This window comes from Clinocottus analis, unplaced genomic scaffold (genome assembly GCF_023055335.1).
Source record: "Clinocottus analis isolate CAN_PGR_092001 unplaced genomic scaffold, fCliAna1.0.p SCAF_27, whole genome shotgun sequence".
NCBI classification, from domain to species: domain Eukaryota; kingdom Metazoa; phylum Chordata; class Actinopteri; order Perciformes; family Cottidae; genus Clinocottus; species Clinocottus analis.
Genome location: NW_027176009.1, coordinates 1,431,975 through 1,446,332, shown reverse-complemented (window position 1 = coordinate 1,446,332; position 14,358 = coordinate 1,431,975). Strand labels below are relative to the sequence as shown.

The window sequence follows — 14,358 nt, the reverse complement described above, 5'->3', positions numbered from 1 at the left end:
ACACTGAGACCCTGAAAAATGAACCTATTTTTCTTAAGTACAAAGTGTTTCAGATTTGCAGACAAGCAAAAAGGAAAAAGTTGTGGATTCAAAATCCAGACAAAGAACATTTTCCAAACCTTTCATGCTACGCTCCTCCTAATTGGTTGGAATGCTCCAGATTTGTCAGTAATCAAAACACGGACGACTGACCGGCTACGAATTCAATACAGGATTGTTAGACATTTCACTTTATCTCACCTAGAGCCTCTATTACACAAAAAGACTACATTATACCTGAAACTTTTGCCAAATTGTCATTCACATATAAAATATTCTTTAGTATAATGGCGTCAGACAAACACTCTATTATACGAGACTTTCTAAAGTTCCTACCTGAACAAATCCAGTTACTCTTTTACTCTGGTGTGCACAGGCCAAGGTGATCTTCTACATTTCTTTGTGTATCACTTTCTGATCATCTCTATTTCAAATGTTAAATGATTAAAGTTAACACATAGATTTACAAGTAATGTACTGTAGTTAAAATGCATAGCTTCTTAATTGAGAAGCGCTTACGTTCCTTGTAATATGTGTTAATTAATAGGTAACAATACATATGTATTCCTTTATGTACCTGCAAAAGGCCTAGCTAACTGTCGATAAATGCAAAGCAAAGGACTTGTTAACCTTAATAATGCATTGTGTTATGTGCGTAGTCAACTGCTCATCCCAATGCCCATTTGGCTCTTTCCCTGGCAACGCTGCAAGTCCAGGTGTGGTATCCCCATGGTATCATGGAATGGTACTTGGATAGGTCCTCTGAACAAGAGATTTAAGCAGACACGCTGCTTTCTTTTAAGAGTCTGCCAAATTTGACTTTGAGATTTTGTTGTTTGTGTGCCAGAAAAAAATGTCATCCTGGCCAAATGAAGGCAGATTGGCCCTAAAGAGCCAAGCCAGAAAATAGCATGTCCTCTGAGAAAGGTGAGCTGAAAATAATCCTGCCCTGGTTCAATTTGGAAAAAGAAGTGACGTGTGCACGAAGCGACACCCTATATGATCTTCAAATCACTGCACACTGTACAACACTTTCCATGACATGCAATGTGCTTTAACTGTCATTGCTCATGCCATTTGCATGTGGGTTTTGATATTCCAACACTTCCAAAGTGTCCTTCTGCTTATTGTCTAGAATGCATATTCCCTGAAGGTAAAGAGGTAACTTCAGACAGACAGTCATCATGTCTCAGAGGACCAATGGTTTTCAACAGCAATCTATTAAGGTTACCAAATGTGTGTGCTACGCTGACCTGCCTGTAATGTTTCAACCATTTTTAAAGATTTACCGTCAGTAAGGAAACATTGGAAAAACATTGCATGCATTATGTACTGACAATTTGCTCGAGAAAAGGTTGTCCTTCTGAACGCTCCGGGAGACTTAAATGGCCAGGAAACCAAGACTTGTTGCAGGACCTCTTTGCATTGTCAGGTTCTTGGCTGTGTTTCTTTTGTGCTCCATTGAGCACAGAAGAAACACTGAAACGTTGGTGCTATGGAAGTTGAAACTTTTGACAGGGCTTTGGCCAATGAGCTATGTCCCAATATAAGTGTTTTTTTTTAACATTAAATATTCTTAAATAAATAGGATAAGATTGGGAAAAAGAAAACACAAAAAACAGGGCCTTTACCTTATGATCTAAGGCATAATATGCATCTGTTTAAAACACTATTTTCTCTCACTTCAACAACATGTGATCTATTATTTTAACTTTAAAAAAGTGTTTTATTCTATCCACAGTTGAAACTAATGCAACTCTTATTTGCTACTATTGACACGTTGACTTATAATAATTCAGTGTGTTACTGGTGTTTTCCGACCCTGATCATACTTCATCAGCAAATTCATCAATTAGGAATGATAGTTCTGGCAAATTCATCTTCAGTAAAACTGTCTATTCATATATTTGTAATTTATCCAATTTGGACTCTGATGCTGTTGTATTACATGTTTGAAACTGCAATTAAAGAATTTCAACCACACAAACATGTAACTCTGAACATTGGGACACATTAGGTTACGTAACATTCTCTCTTCAGAAAGCCTCAGAAATTCTGAGCAACAACAGCAAGTGTAACCGTACAGACAACCCACATCCTGTTTGCTCTCTAAGAGGTCTGTTTCCACCAGTTAAACACCAGGCCTATCTCTTTCACCAGCCTGAGAGGCTCTCTGAGGATCAGATGACACAATTTGATTTTGGCAGACAGGATGTTTCCTCTCATAAGCAAGTTCCTCCCTTTCTGCTCCTTTTTTGCACATATATTAGATTCCTCCAAAGGCACCAGCTCAAATGCATCAGAAAATGGTTTCTATCGAACTCTGAGTTGACCTGTGAGATAAAGAACATATTGGATTATTTCTAGTGATCCTTAATCTATAAGGATTACTATTGTCTGTAAATATGTACCATTGGTGGCTCTTTGTCTCCTGCTAGTGCCTAGTGGATTCACAGTGAATCCACTCGCCATTCACTGATTTACTGTGTATATTATATTCACAACTTTATCCTGCCTTTGTTACCATTATATTTCGGGGGCTGTAATTGATTCAGTGAAGAAGAAATAAGATAAAGAACCGCCCACTTCTGGCAACTACGTCGGCTAGAATGCAAATAAAGCACTGCACGGCTTCTTTACGTCAAATCACCCTTTCTGTTTTTGTAAATTTCGCTTTATTCAGTGCGCGCTCCCGCGAGGTGCAAGGCAAATCTCGGCGAGGAGCCCGCGCGGGCACGCAGAACTCGACAGAAACACCCGATAGCCTCCGACAACAGTTCGTCTCTTCTCGCGAGATCCCACGAGTTCTGCTTTCTTCTCGTCCAGCATGGCCGCGCTCTATGAGGGATACACGTTGTGCGGGCTTGCTCCATCTCAAAATCTGTCAAATGCAGGCATTCTGGGGGTCGAAGCGGAGGGAGACAGCGACCATGTCGTCGTCACCGACTCAACCAGATCGGTCACGCTGTACAAGGTAACGTTTCACGTTTGTTTCGAGGCGGCTCTCCTGCCCAGCTGATCGGTGAGACATGGAGAACTCGTGTTGGCATCCTCGGCTGGGCTTAGCTACTGTGGCAGAAACCACCAGAACAGACCCGCAGCGACACACACACACACACACACACACACAACGCCATCTCCATGTGTAATAGTGCGGACTCCTGTTGCGCCAACATCGTGAGCTCGGGTCGCTCCGGTTGTTGTAAACTTGTGTGCTAGCGCACAACGACACGCAAATGTGAGCTAACGGGCGCTATGTCGCTATGCGGCTCGGAGTGTGTATTACTCTCATGTGCTGCTCCTCATTCCGCGGAACGGCTTACCACGCAGCTCCTCACGTGTACGCACCAACTTTTCAGCATTGGCCTCAGTTGCTTGTTTCGTAATCTTCCATCTTGGTGTGCACAGTATAGCATAGGGGACACTTTTGTTTGTGTTGTAGAGTCATTGGTGGGATTGCCCGAGCCTCTTTTCATCCCTGTGCTCGTGGTGCTGACAGGTTTCGGACCAGAAGCCGCTGAGCAGCTGGACGGTGAAGCAAGGACAGACACTGACATGTCCCACGGTCTACAACCCGCAGACCAAGGAGTATGTGGCGGTGTCGGACAGCAAGGTAGGCTCCCAGTCTTCTTCTCTTTGTGGTGTCTGGCGCACCGCCTGTGCAGAAAACCGACTCACTGTCGGAATGCAATTGGGGCAAAATGATACATTCTTACATGTAATAGTTATTTTTCATACAATAAAACCAGGAAGTGAACTCCAAAATGCAACAGTCGTTTTCATTCTGCATGACTCTATTCCTCCACTCACCTGACTGCCAGCGTTTCAATAGATAAGACAATGTTCAGGCGACCATGTGCATATTTCTTATTCACTTCACAGTGTTGCCTCATTTAAACGTTTGACCATACTAATGCATGTGGTCCTTGATAAATAAACCAAGTTGTCATTCACTTTGTCTTTTATTTAGGCTCTAGGTGTCACTGTGGATCTGTCCTTTGAGAAATCACTGCCTGACACTGTGTGTTTTTATTTTTTTGAAGGTGATCAGAATTTGGAAGCAAGAAGACCTCCTCTTGGATCAGGCCTTCAAAGCAACCGTACGTGAACGAGTTTAAACAATGTGTTGTTTTATCAGTCTAGAGGTGATTGCACCTGATCCAGTGTGAAAAGTCCCGTTATCACAGAGAGGGATGAGACGTAATGAATAATATAATTAGGGACAATGAGTTTGTGTTGTTTTCCAAATATGCTGGTAACCCAGATGCATCTGAACCTCTCTGGTCCATTCAAAGCCCATCCTTATTCCTTCTCCTGTGTATGAATTCTGTCCAGGTGTCATCAGATGTCTGGAGGGTCCACTGTGTGGCTGGAGGGGAGCCTGTGGTGTTGTTCCAGAGAGGAGCTGTGAGGCTCCTGGACGCCCTTCTGTCTGCTCCCCAGCAGCCCATCGAGGAAGTCTTGGCTCAAGAAGAAGCCATAAGGTCAGTAACACTTACAGCCCTCGTAAATCCTTTGGGTTATAACCTGGATTAAGAGGGATGTTTACATTTTAACAATTTATATTGACAATTACATTTCAAACAATGACTTGGGCTGTCTCACCTTTATTTTGTTCCATTGTCTTTAGGTGGAGCACCAACATAGTGACAGAGTCACAGCAGTTTGTCATTTTCACAACCGAACAGGTAACATCCTTTTAAACTGTACAGGAGACACAAAAGCTGATAACTAAGCATTTGTTGTGCTTGTGACTTGTAAGAAGAAATAATTTGCCTGCACGTGAATGCCATTTATTTCTTTGACCCTTTTACTAAAAACTAATTTCTTTTGTCCTTGACTTGTCCTCGAACATCAACTCTGTTATTGGTCATTCTAAAGGCCAGTTTGCCTTGGCTGTCAATGTTGTCCCACAGAAAGGAGATCATTTCCTGTACCTGCAAAGACTGAATCCCAACACCCTCCAGAGGTACCGGCTGGAGAGGGAAGAGCCGGGTCTTTTCCCGCTCAGCTTCTCTGCCTCCTACAGGGATAAACACATCCGCCTGCTTTATCTCTGTAAGTCTGAGTTTCCTGTGAAAGTATTTTTAGAGTAACTGTTTGACAGCACAGGCTAATTTCGTGGACTTCCTTTTCTGTGCACTGCTCATTGTTTACAGTCATTAGTAAATTGAGATGCAGGACTGCAGTTGGAGTTGAAAGACGACAGGATTGTTTCACTAGTCGCCAGTTTACAAGCTAATTTCAAACCCGTAAAAAAGCTAAGTTATTGTCAAAAAATAGCTGGGAGGTTTGCAGATCTTTTGCTCTCTGCATGGTCTACTAACCAGGACACTTCAGGAGACAAAATCTTGTCCTGCTGCATACAGATTTTGTTTATAGTTTCAATACTGCGAGTTACTTTACAGATCAATGAAGTGTTTGACAACCCAAAACAAATCAACAGAAGAACATTGCACATTCGTTTTTAGGTTTATTTCAAGTGACACATTGTTTTGCATGTAAGATAGGTGTTATTAATCCTCTCAACCTTTTTTTTCCTCCTTGTGCCTCATACTTTCCCTCCCATCCAGACCCTAACGGTCATGTATACCAGAGTATCATCTCAGAGAGGGGCCTGGTGGCTGACGAGGGGGCTCAGGCTTTTCCGCTGCCCCGCAGCCAGCTGCTACGTCTTCCCGTTGGTGAAGGCCTCCTGGAGTATGCATCGGCTCAGGCCCTGGACGAAGCCCATGTTGCTGTTGTGGGGGTGCCACACCCCTCTGCCGGATCCGGCAAAGGTAAACGCGTTTTAATCACACTGCCTCAAACAGGTTTCCAGATATTATAAGCACGAGCAGCCGGCTGGTTATCACTCTGCTAAAAGTGCCATTGTATGCTACACCCATCTTAAGGAAGTCAATCTGGGACGTACGAAGATCTGTGTTCGTATGTAAAGTTCAGTGGAGAAAGTGCCGGGGGAAAAAAAAAAGTTATTTTAGCTAATGCAGACATTAAATAACAATAATTAACAACGACCTGACAGTCTGCTGCTTCTACACTGTCATCTGTTAATTATCAAGGAGAACAGGGAAAGAAGGTATCACTTGATGGAAGGTCATAGTATTTTTTTTTTTATCCGTGAAGGAGCTTGTGCTTTCGGGAAATAACAACGATTTTTTTGTTTTCGGTAATGAAGGCATTATGACTCCAGTATCTGATGCTGATGCAAGATTGTATGTGGATCTTGAACGTCTCTCTGTCTTTGATATTTCAGACTTCCTCTGCATCTGGAATACCAATTTCCAGACGCTTCAGGCAGGAAAAGAGATGGCGGGTAAAATCTACGGACAGGTAGGTGTGTGTGTGTGGGTGTGGGTGCACTAGATGTTTACTAGATGAAACAAATACTGGTAATACGCTATGCTGACTGCTGGGCCCTAGCGCTCATACAGTACAAACACCAGCGTATATTTGCGTGTACCCACTCCAGCTTCCCTCGCGCTTTAATTACGGTAGGCCAAGGTTCCCTGTCCTTCCAGCTGCTGGGTGCTGATGGAGGACTGTATGACTTTGGCAGAGCATTGTGGCTGCTCTCCACCGTGACTGGGCTCTCTGTCCCTCCTCACAACTTTATTGCAGTTTACATTCTTAATATTGACGATGAAATAGTTGTCCTATCTCATGTGATCACTTTTAAGCTACGCTAATTTTAATTCCCGTTTGTATTCACTTTCGTCACTTGTCTTTGGTCTAGCTATGGAGCTTTTGCAACAAGTTATTCATTCCACATGGGAAAACCCTCTCAGTTATTCCATATGAGTGCCCCAAATCTTCCCTGGCCACCGCATTGGGAAAACTGAGGCAGGTCAAGACTGAAGGTGAGCCTAAACAAATATGCAGTAATAACATGTTCTTTCACTAATTCAACACTGCTGAGTTGTTCACTTGGTACACTGTGCTTTTTCTTACTGCAACAGAGTCCAAAGCTCCAACTTCTGTACCATCTTGGAATAACATCCTGCATGAAGAGAAAGCTCATCCCTCTAGAACATTGGAGACCAGGAAAACGGTTTGTTGGACCCGATACTAGACGGCTGCCACCACATTAATCCCACATATTGTTGACCTGAAAACTAGCTGAGTGTTTCTCAGACTACCTGCGAGTTGCTGATTTAGAGTAGTTGCTGCCTGAAATGATTCAATCGTTTACTAAATGTACAAAATATGTATTGTGGCGAGGACCTGCAGGCCTGCTTTTTCTATAATTTTCGATAATTTGTAGATTTATCTATAATAGTAACCTAAATGAGTGTGTTAGGAGGTCAGTCTCATCAGACAATTCATCCCATCTTAAACATGCTCACACACTGGAACCATAACACCTTCGAAAGCTCAACCTGACACAGATTTCACAAGTCAGCAATTCTCTGCTTTCAGGTTTTAAAGTTGTGCGCGTGAGTAATGGTTAAGTAATCATTCCGTCAATGGTATCATCCATGGTTTTATTCCTCTCTTTCCATATAGAGAACAACCCGTAAGAGCCAATCAGCCCCTAGTTTAACAAATGACCAATTTCTGGAGCTCATCAAGGTAAGAATACTTATTTTTTTATTACATTTTTATGACTCTGGCGAAACACTGAAACGGTGTAATTTTATAATTTGAATTATTATTTTTTTCCTTTTTATGCAGACCGCACCAGTAGAAGAGGTCCAGAGGGAGGTGAAGGTGCTCCTCTCAAGGACAGACATCCAGGATCTGCAGCCCTCGTTGGGGCAGCTCGCAGCAACCCTGGTGTCCCGGAGCCTGCAGGATCCAGCCTTCTATACCCCCAGCAGCCTGGCTCAGCTAGTGCACACTCGGTGCCTCTGCCACAGGTCAGTAAAGCAATGTTGTTCTTTGAGTGAGACATAACTGAAAAATATAAATAGATCACATCCCAAACCTATTTAACTGAGATGTGATCTATATTGAAAAATATATTTCTGAACCTGTTTTTGAATGTTGTAATTAGGATGGTTTACTATAATGAGTGTTCTTTCTGCTGAATGTGACCCTTCACCATCGTGACGTTCAACAGCGTGTGTCCTGACCTTGTGCTCCTGGCCCTGGAGAGGAAGGATTACTTCCTGTGTCAGCTTTGCTTGCAGTTCTTCCCTGACATCCCTGAAGCTGTCACCTGTGCCTGCCTGAAGGCCTTTATCAGGTACATCTGATGGTTTTGATTTAAGTGCACAACTCTGCTTCAGGGTCTACCAATAGGGGGCTTTAAAGTAACCTATTTGGGGGATTTAGGGTTTTAATAATCTGCTTATTAGCCTGACTCTGTGTAATGGAAAATGGGGGGGGAGAAATAAACGGTGCGTGTTTCTACCTTGGTCTTTCAGCATGTCAGACGTTGCTGGAGAGAATGGGAGCCTGGAGCCCGGCAGTGTTTCATTCATGGAAACCCTGATCGCTCGAAAGCACGGCCCGGTCGGCGTGCTGAATGGCTTCAGCTCCCCTGACGAGGACCGATCAGACGGTCTGAGTGGTGGTGGCAGCACCGGAGCACAACAAGACGAGGAGAGGACCTCAACACCACCAGAACAGATCTGTCCAGTGGGACTGCACAAAGCTGTCCTACTGTATCCTGCACCATGCGGTCGCATTTAGTCGTTTATGTACAGTAGGATTCAACCCCTACCCACATGTACAATATGTATAGCAGTGAGAGCACGCTTTGTTATAGTTAAACAGCATAATGGCAGACTCTTTGCAGTGATTTGAATTTACTATGTATGAGATCTTAACTTCAGCTTTATAGAAATGAGGTCCTGCAGACGGCGTACAGTGACTCTTTCCTCCTCCCACACCTAAAAGATCTCTCTTCCCAACAAGTTGTTGTGAGTGACCGCTAGTTAACCCATTGCACATTTTCATAACACCAACTATAGATAGCTGTGACAAAACGCTATTTATAACATTCAATGTTCTTTCTCATCCAATCAGCTATTCCTCCAGTACCTGCAGTTCCTTTACCTAAAATATTCCCAAGATGCTCTCCCACAAACGCATGGATTGAGATCACCAAGCCTAACTCAGGTCTGTGTCAATGTCTAACTGGATAATTAGTGGGGCCATACTTGGGCAGCTTGTGTCTCCTGTCACACCGGGACACGTCAAAATGACGAGTCCGGAGGCAGAAAAATATTCTTTGCTGGCAGATTGTCAAATCCACAAATGGTGGAAGTCAGACTCTCATTTGGAGATGAACTGCATGCGGTCGGAATTAAGTTGAGCCAAAGAGCATAAACTTTTAATATGTAACAAACATGTAAAAGCACTGGAATTTTGATATACAGCAATCTATTTCTGCAATATTAACTATGAGTTGTTAGTGAATTGTTTGTAACTAAATGGTCGTAAACAAAGGCTGGAAGGCAACATTTCAGTCCTTCTAGGTTGAAGGGAATGGAATTAATAACTGTTTTCGTTTGCATGTGATTGTAGATCATGGATTGGGTATGCTTGCTATTGGACGCCCATTTCACAGTGCTGGTGATGACTCCAGAGGCTAAGGGCTTACTGCTGAACCTCCACAGCTTCATCAAGTCTCAGGTAACCAGCCGTATGCCCCGCAACTAGCTGCACGTTATATATTCTAGTCAAATGAAAAACTACAACATCAACAGTGGAAGGGATCGCATGCATAAACTACAAATAGATATTTTGTGATTTTCAGAAACACCTGAAGGGAAATTTGCCACAAAGGTCCATCTATACTCAAGGATTAACTGATTAGAATTTTGTAGTCGAAGGTCATAGACATGTTTTATAATTGCTAGGGATTGGGTCTTGGGTTGTGTATGGCAACGGCAAACAGAGCACTGCAGTTTGACGAGAAAAATGTTTCATCTGAAAAGTTATCCGGGAAATAAATGAACGAAGACGCATTGTTTTCTCCTCAGGTGAAACTGGTTTCAGAGCTTGGAAAGATCGAGGGCAGCCTCCAAGAGCTCAATAAGATGAAGGTGAAGAAGGACGTCGGACAATACTCCATTGAAATCATTGAGCTGTTTTAGAATGTGTTTACTTTTTAATAAATCTTTGAGCATATTGGCTCTTTCCAACTTTTCACCTTAGTGTTTCAAAGGTTGTATACTTGTCCCAAATGGTAAAATATTAAGTGCTTTTCGGTAAGAAAGGCTGGCCATCAGTTTTATTGTATATGAATTATTGGTGTAACTTAGGCATTGCATACATTGCAGATGTAAATAGGTTCGTGATGACCATTAAGATAATATGGCTCGTCTGCTCAATGCCAAACTGGTTAATAATTGTCATAATCATAGTAGGACTCTACCTTCTAACACAATTGTGAGAATGAATGGCTGTTTCTGTCAGCTGTGACTTTGTACCAGGTTTTCCACAGTAAAGCCTTTTATATTGAATACAAATATATAATTTGAGAAAACTGCTAATCCTTGTGTGACCTTTTTTTCCTTGTTTTCATTAAATGATACTTGTGAAGTAGTGTGGGATACATTAACATAAGAGGGGATCGTCATGATTTTGACACATTTTTACTAATCTTTATTTGTGTAGAAGAACTAGCCGTACCGTGGACTGAATTTACTACAAAACTTTTATTCTACTGAGAGGGTTATGAAGAGCGGTATGAAGTGAAGTAAATCTACAAGAGGCCCTACTGATAAAACAAAGGCAGGCATATAGTTAACAAGTTGCTATTACTTGGTGTAGAATGAGCATTTAGCAAGTGCAATATACATTGGCATCATGTATTGGGCTAGTTACGATGGCAGTCTTAATGTGGTATAGCTGTCGCAATAACCAACGCTACAACAATCCTTCTTACTGATGTAGGTGTTCGGATTCCTTCCATAACAAAAATATATTAGGACCACAAAAATGTTATTCGTTGTCGGCAGGATTCGAACCTGCGCGGGAAGATCCCAATGGATTTCTAGTCCATCGCCTTAACCACTCGGCCACGACAACTGATGCAGAGGTCAATTGAATAAACGCGAAATAACCAAAATGAATTCCTGTGATGTCAATACACATGATAGTTACGCTTGCTATGTGGGTAGCTTTGGTTTTGTGCAGTTAATTGTTGAAGTGGCAAATTGGGGTGAAAAAGAGGCAGCCCAACGAGAGCAAAGACGAACAGATACCGTTATTGGGATCATTAAGTCAAACCCACAGACATACCATGAGTGAAGGGTGTTGCAATTGCAACTCTGTTACTATATTCTTTGGTTGACCTTAAACGTTATTGCGGGCTACATTGTACCACGATTAGAGCGAAGATTTGATCAGCAAGTGCTCAGCATCGCTCCAATAATATGTCAACGTAATTTGAACAATTAAACGTTAACTGAACAGGCTGAACTGGTTGAAAATGGAGGTTCCCTGGTTATACTGAAAAGTACATTTAAAGTAATATTCAATGCATTTGTCTAAAAAAACATATGTATAGCCGTTTTGCATATTTACGTAATTTTGTACGATGCTATTTACTTTCATGCCAAATGTAGGTTCATGTTTACAGCTAAATGTCGGACGTATGCTTATATGTTCTCGCCTGGCTTTGCTGTGACGACGATGGCGACATGGCGGAACATGAACGAGGATGTTTCACTACACTCGATCCACCTGCGAGTATAACCACCCGCCAAAACTCAGACGTAGCTAATAAAGTGCTATTGGCATAAAGCGATTGCACGGATAACTAATTTTATGAACTAGCACGGCAATTGCGTGTATTGTAGAATAGTGAGTCACGTGACCTCGCATCCACTCAGGCCTGCCAGTGTCAAGTTAGAGGATAAAAAACGCATCTTCCGTACTGTTACAGTGAGGTCGTTGAAATGAAAGCCTTTAAAGTGTACGTTTGGATTATGCAATGGCTGTATTGAAAACCGATAATGATTGTGACCTTGTTCCATATCAATGCTATGTTCTGTAGATATCGGTATTAAATACTGATTGGTGTTCTTTAATTTCACTGTGCCTTTAGTTTGAAGGAAAGCGTGCTTTACTTCCGGTAAAGCCACTGGTTTCCATGGTTAGCTTTACGCAGCTCTGGGGCCTGCTGTGTTTTCAACGGAGGGAGAGCTGAGAAGAAAAATGGCGTCTGCAGGCGACCCAGAGCGGGACACCGGCCATTCAGTTTGAGCTTTCCGCCCTGAAATTGAGACCGGGGCTTGGTGGAGACTTGTCGGGAACTGTCTTCAGACCTGTTGGGTTCTTTCTCCCCCGCTTTTCTCCGGAGTGCGTGGCTTATTCGAGCTCCGAGATTGAAGCGGAACAGAAGAGACACTCTCCCACAATGAGGGGGAGAAGAGGAAGGCCGCCCAAACAAGCAGCCGCGATGCGGGAAGGATCACCCGGGCCAGTCCGCGGCTCCCGGGGCAGCCGGAGTAGAGGGATGCGGGGACGGGGAAGAGGCAGAGGACGCGGCCGGGGACGGGGTGTAACTGGCGCCGTTTGTGGCACTGGCTCTGCGGAAGTGGAGACAGAAATCTCCGGCCGAGAGAACTTTCATCCGACCCGGGGCCGCAGGAAAGTTGGAGCCTCAACCACGGCGGCGGCCGCGGCATCGCGGGGCAGAGGAGGCAGATCGAGAGGCAGGGGGTCGAGAGGCAGCCGCGGCAGTCGAGGCGGAGGGAGGCGGCCTCAAACCAAGGTGGTCTACGACGACAACAGCGACGAGGATGATAATTTAAGCTACAGGTCAGACGATGATGAACTCCTGAACGACAACCCTTCGTCGGATCTTGAAGAGGAGGAGGCCTTGGGAAACGAGTCTGACTATCTGGAGGAACTACCAGATGATGATGATGCCAGCTACTGTACCGAGAGTAGTTTTAAGAGTCACAGCACGCTTGGGAGCACCCCAGGTACGTTTGTTTGCAAGTGCACACACTTCACCACATTACTTAAAGTGTGCATTTTATTTTTTTGTAGCTCAGTACAGAAACCAAGCCGCATTGTTCAAAATGGAGCTTGCACTCAGAAACAGGCCTTTGTTTACCGTGTGCTCTGCTTGCACTGGTTTACAGATCTGCTCCACGCTTCAACCGGCTCTGGTGTTTTTGACTTTTTGTCAAGATCAGCACATTTTTGTTGTCTATATATGTTGCAGAATTCATACCTTCTCCTTTTTTTAACGGACTTATTTGAGCGCGCGGTATTTAACGTGTTTGGTAGACATGTAGTATCTGGATCTATGGACTGTATAGCTGTCATTCATTCAACATTTCCACCGATGTTAATGTTATACACTGTATATTACGTGTATTTTATACTACGTCACGGACTGCTCCTTCAATACACGTGGTTATAATACACATTGTTGTCCATTGGCCTCTGATTAACAGTTCATATATCTACTTGTTCTTGGGCTGTTATAGTAAAGTGGAAATGTTACTTGTTAAATAAATAACGATATTAATTGTATTTTATTCATGCACAATCATCAGACTCGTGCAACTATATTCCAGAAGACAGATTTTGTTGCATAACGCTACCAAATGAGTTTGACAGGCTTTTGTTGTGAAGTGAGCCGCTCTTTTTTTTCACTTGTTGCAAAACACCACCTCGTTACAATATTACGCGGGTCACCGTTACCATGGTAACCGCACTGTTTATCAGGTGAGCTCGTGGACAGTCGTGTTAATTAAGAGGCAAAAAAAACAACAATTTACGTCACTTCTGTTATGTCGTGCAATGCGCGGGAAGTAGATTTATAAAGGATAATAACAACATAGGAACAGGGTGATTCACACTACTGTGTGTTGGGCTGTTTAATGTCATTTTTGCTAACCCTTCTGCTTTGATTTCTTTTTAGGATACATTTTGATTTAAAACAAAAATGCTCTTTTGAAAGAAACACTTGAATGGAGATTGTATTTCTTGATGCGTTCAGCCTATACAAGTAGTTCAGGGATTACTGGCATACCTCTGGACTTCAAATGGCTTTTTATAATAATGACATGTGAACATGGCAGCATTGTGCAGCCACGTGTGAGAGGTCTTTTAATAAGGCGAATGGCCTGGACCAGAGGGTTTTTGTTTTAGCCAAAGACCTCTTACAAGATGCATAAGCATTCTTTTTTTTCTACACTTCTGTAGTTTTTTTTTTGATGGGAAAGAACAAAACAAGATAATTATATTGGACAGACACACATTTTATTTCATGATCAATTAAATTAATGAGTCTAAAAACCTTTCACAGACTCCACTTTGAGAATCACTTGATTGGATATTTTGGTGCTTTCCTTGTCTTGCCAAATCACATACTTTTGGGACAGTATATACTATCGGGACATA

The 14,358-nt window shown here is 42.8% G+C and overlaps 2 protein-coding genes and 1 non-coding gene across 8 annotated transcripts in view; 2 read left to right on the top strand and 1 right to left on the bottom strand.

The window, feature by feature from the left end:
* Positions 1-2,866: 2,866 nt before the first annotated feature.
* Positions 2,867-10,475, top strand: nol11 (nucleolar protein 11). The gene is made up of 18 exons (XM_068592470.1): positions 2,867-3,013; positions 3,539-3,652; positions 4,083-4,139; positions 4,375-4,523; positions 4,670-4,727; positions 4,956-5,097; positions 5,613-5,819; positions 6,296-6,372; positions 6,776-6,899; positions 6,999-7,090; positions 7,546-7,611; positions 7,714-7,898; positions 8,102-8,227; positions 8,409-8,648; positions 8,828-8,906; positions 9,013-9,105; positions 9,514-9,621; positions 9,972-10,475. The coding sequence occupies exons 1-18, from the start codon at positions 2,867-2,869 to the stop codon at positions 10,083-10,085; spliced, it is 2,178 nt and encodes a 725-aa protein (XP_068448571.1). The 3' UTR covers positions 10,086-10,475.
* A 465-nt stretch (positions 10,476-10,940) lies between these two features.
* On the bottom strand, positions 10,941-11,022 carry trnas-aga (transfer RNA serine (anticodon AGA)). The gene has a single exon. It is a non-coding gene; the product is annotated as a tRNA-Ser (tRNA).
* A 1,096-nt stretch (positions 11,023-12,118) lies between these two features.
* LOC137795043 (nucleosome-remodeling factor subunit BPTF-like) overlaps positions 12,119-14,358 on the top strand; it is a 42,132-nt gene continuing 39,892 nt past the window's right edge. For all 6 annotated transcript variants that reach the window (XM_068592258.1, XM_068592257.1, XM_068592254.1 and 3 more), the window contains exon 1: positions 12,119-12,926. In XM_068592258.1, the coding sequence (XP_068448359.1) occupies positions 12,356-12,926 (571 nt within the window). In that variant the 5' untranslated portion in view covers positions 12,119-12,355. The remainder of the gene's footprint in view (positions 12,927-14,358) is intronic.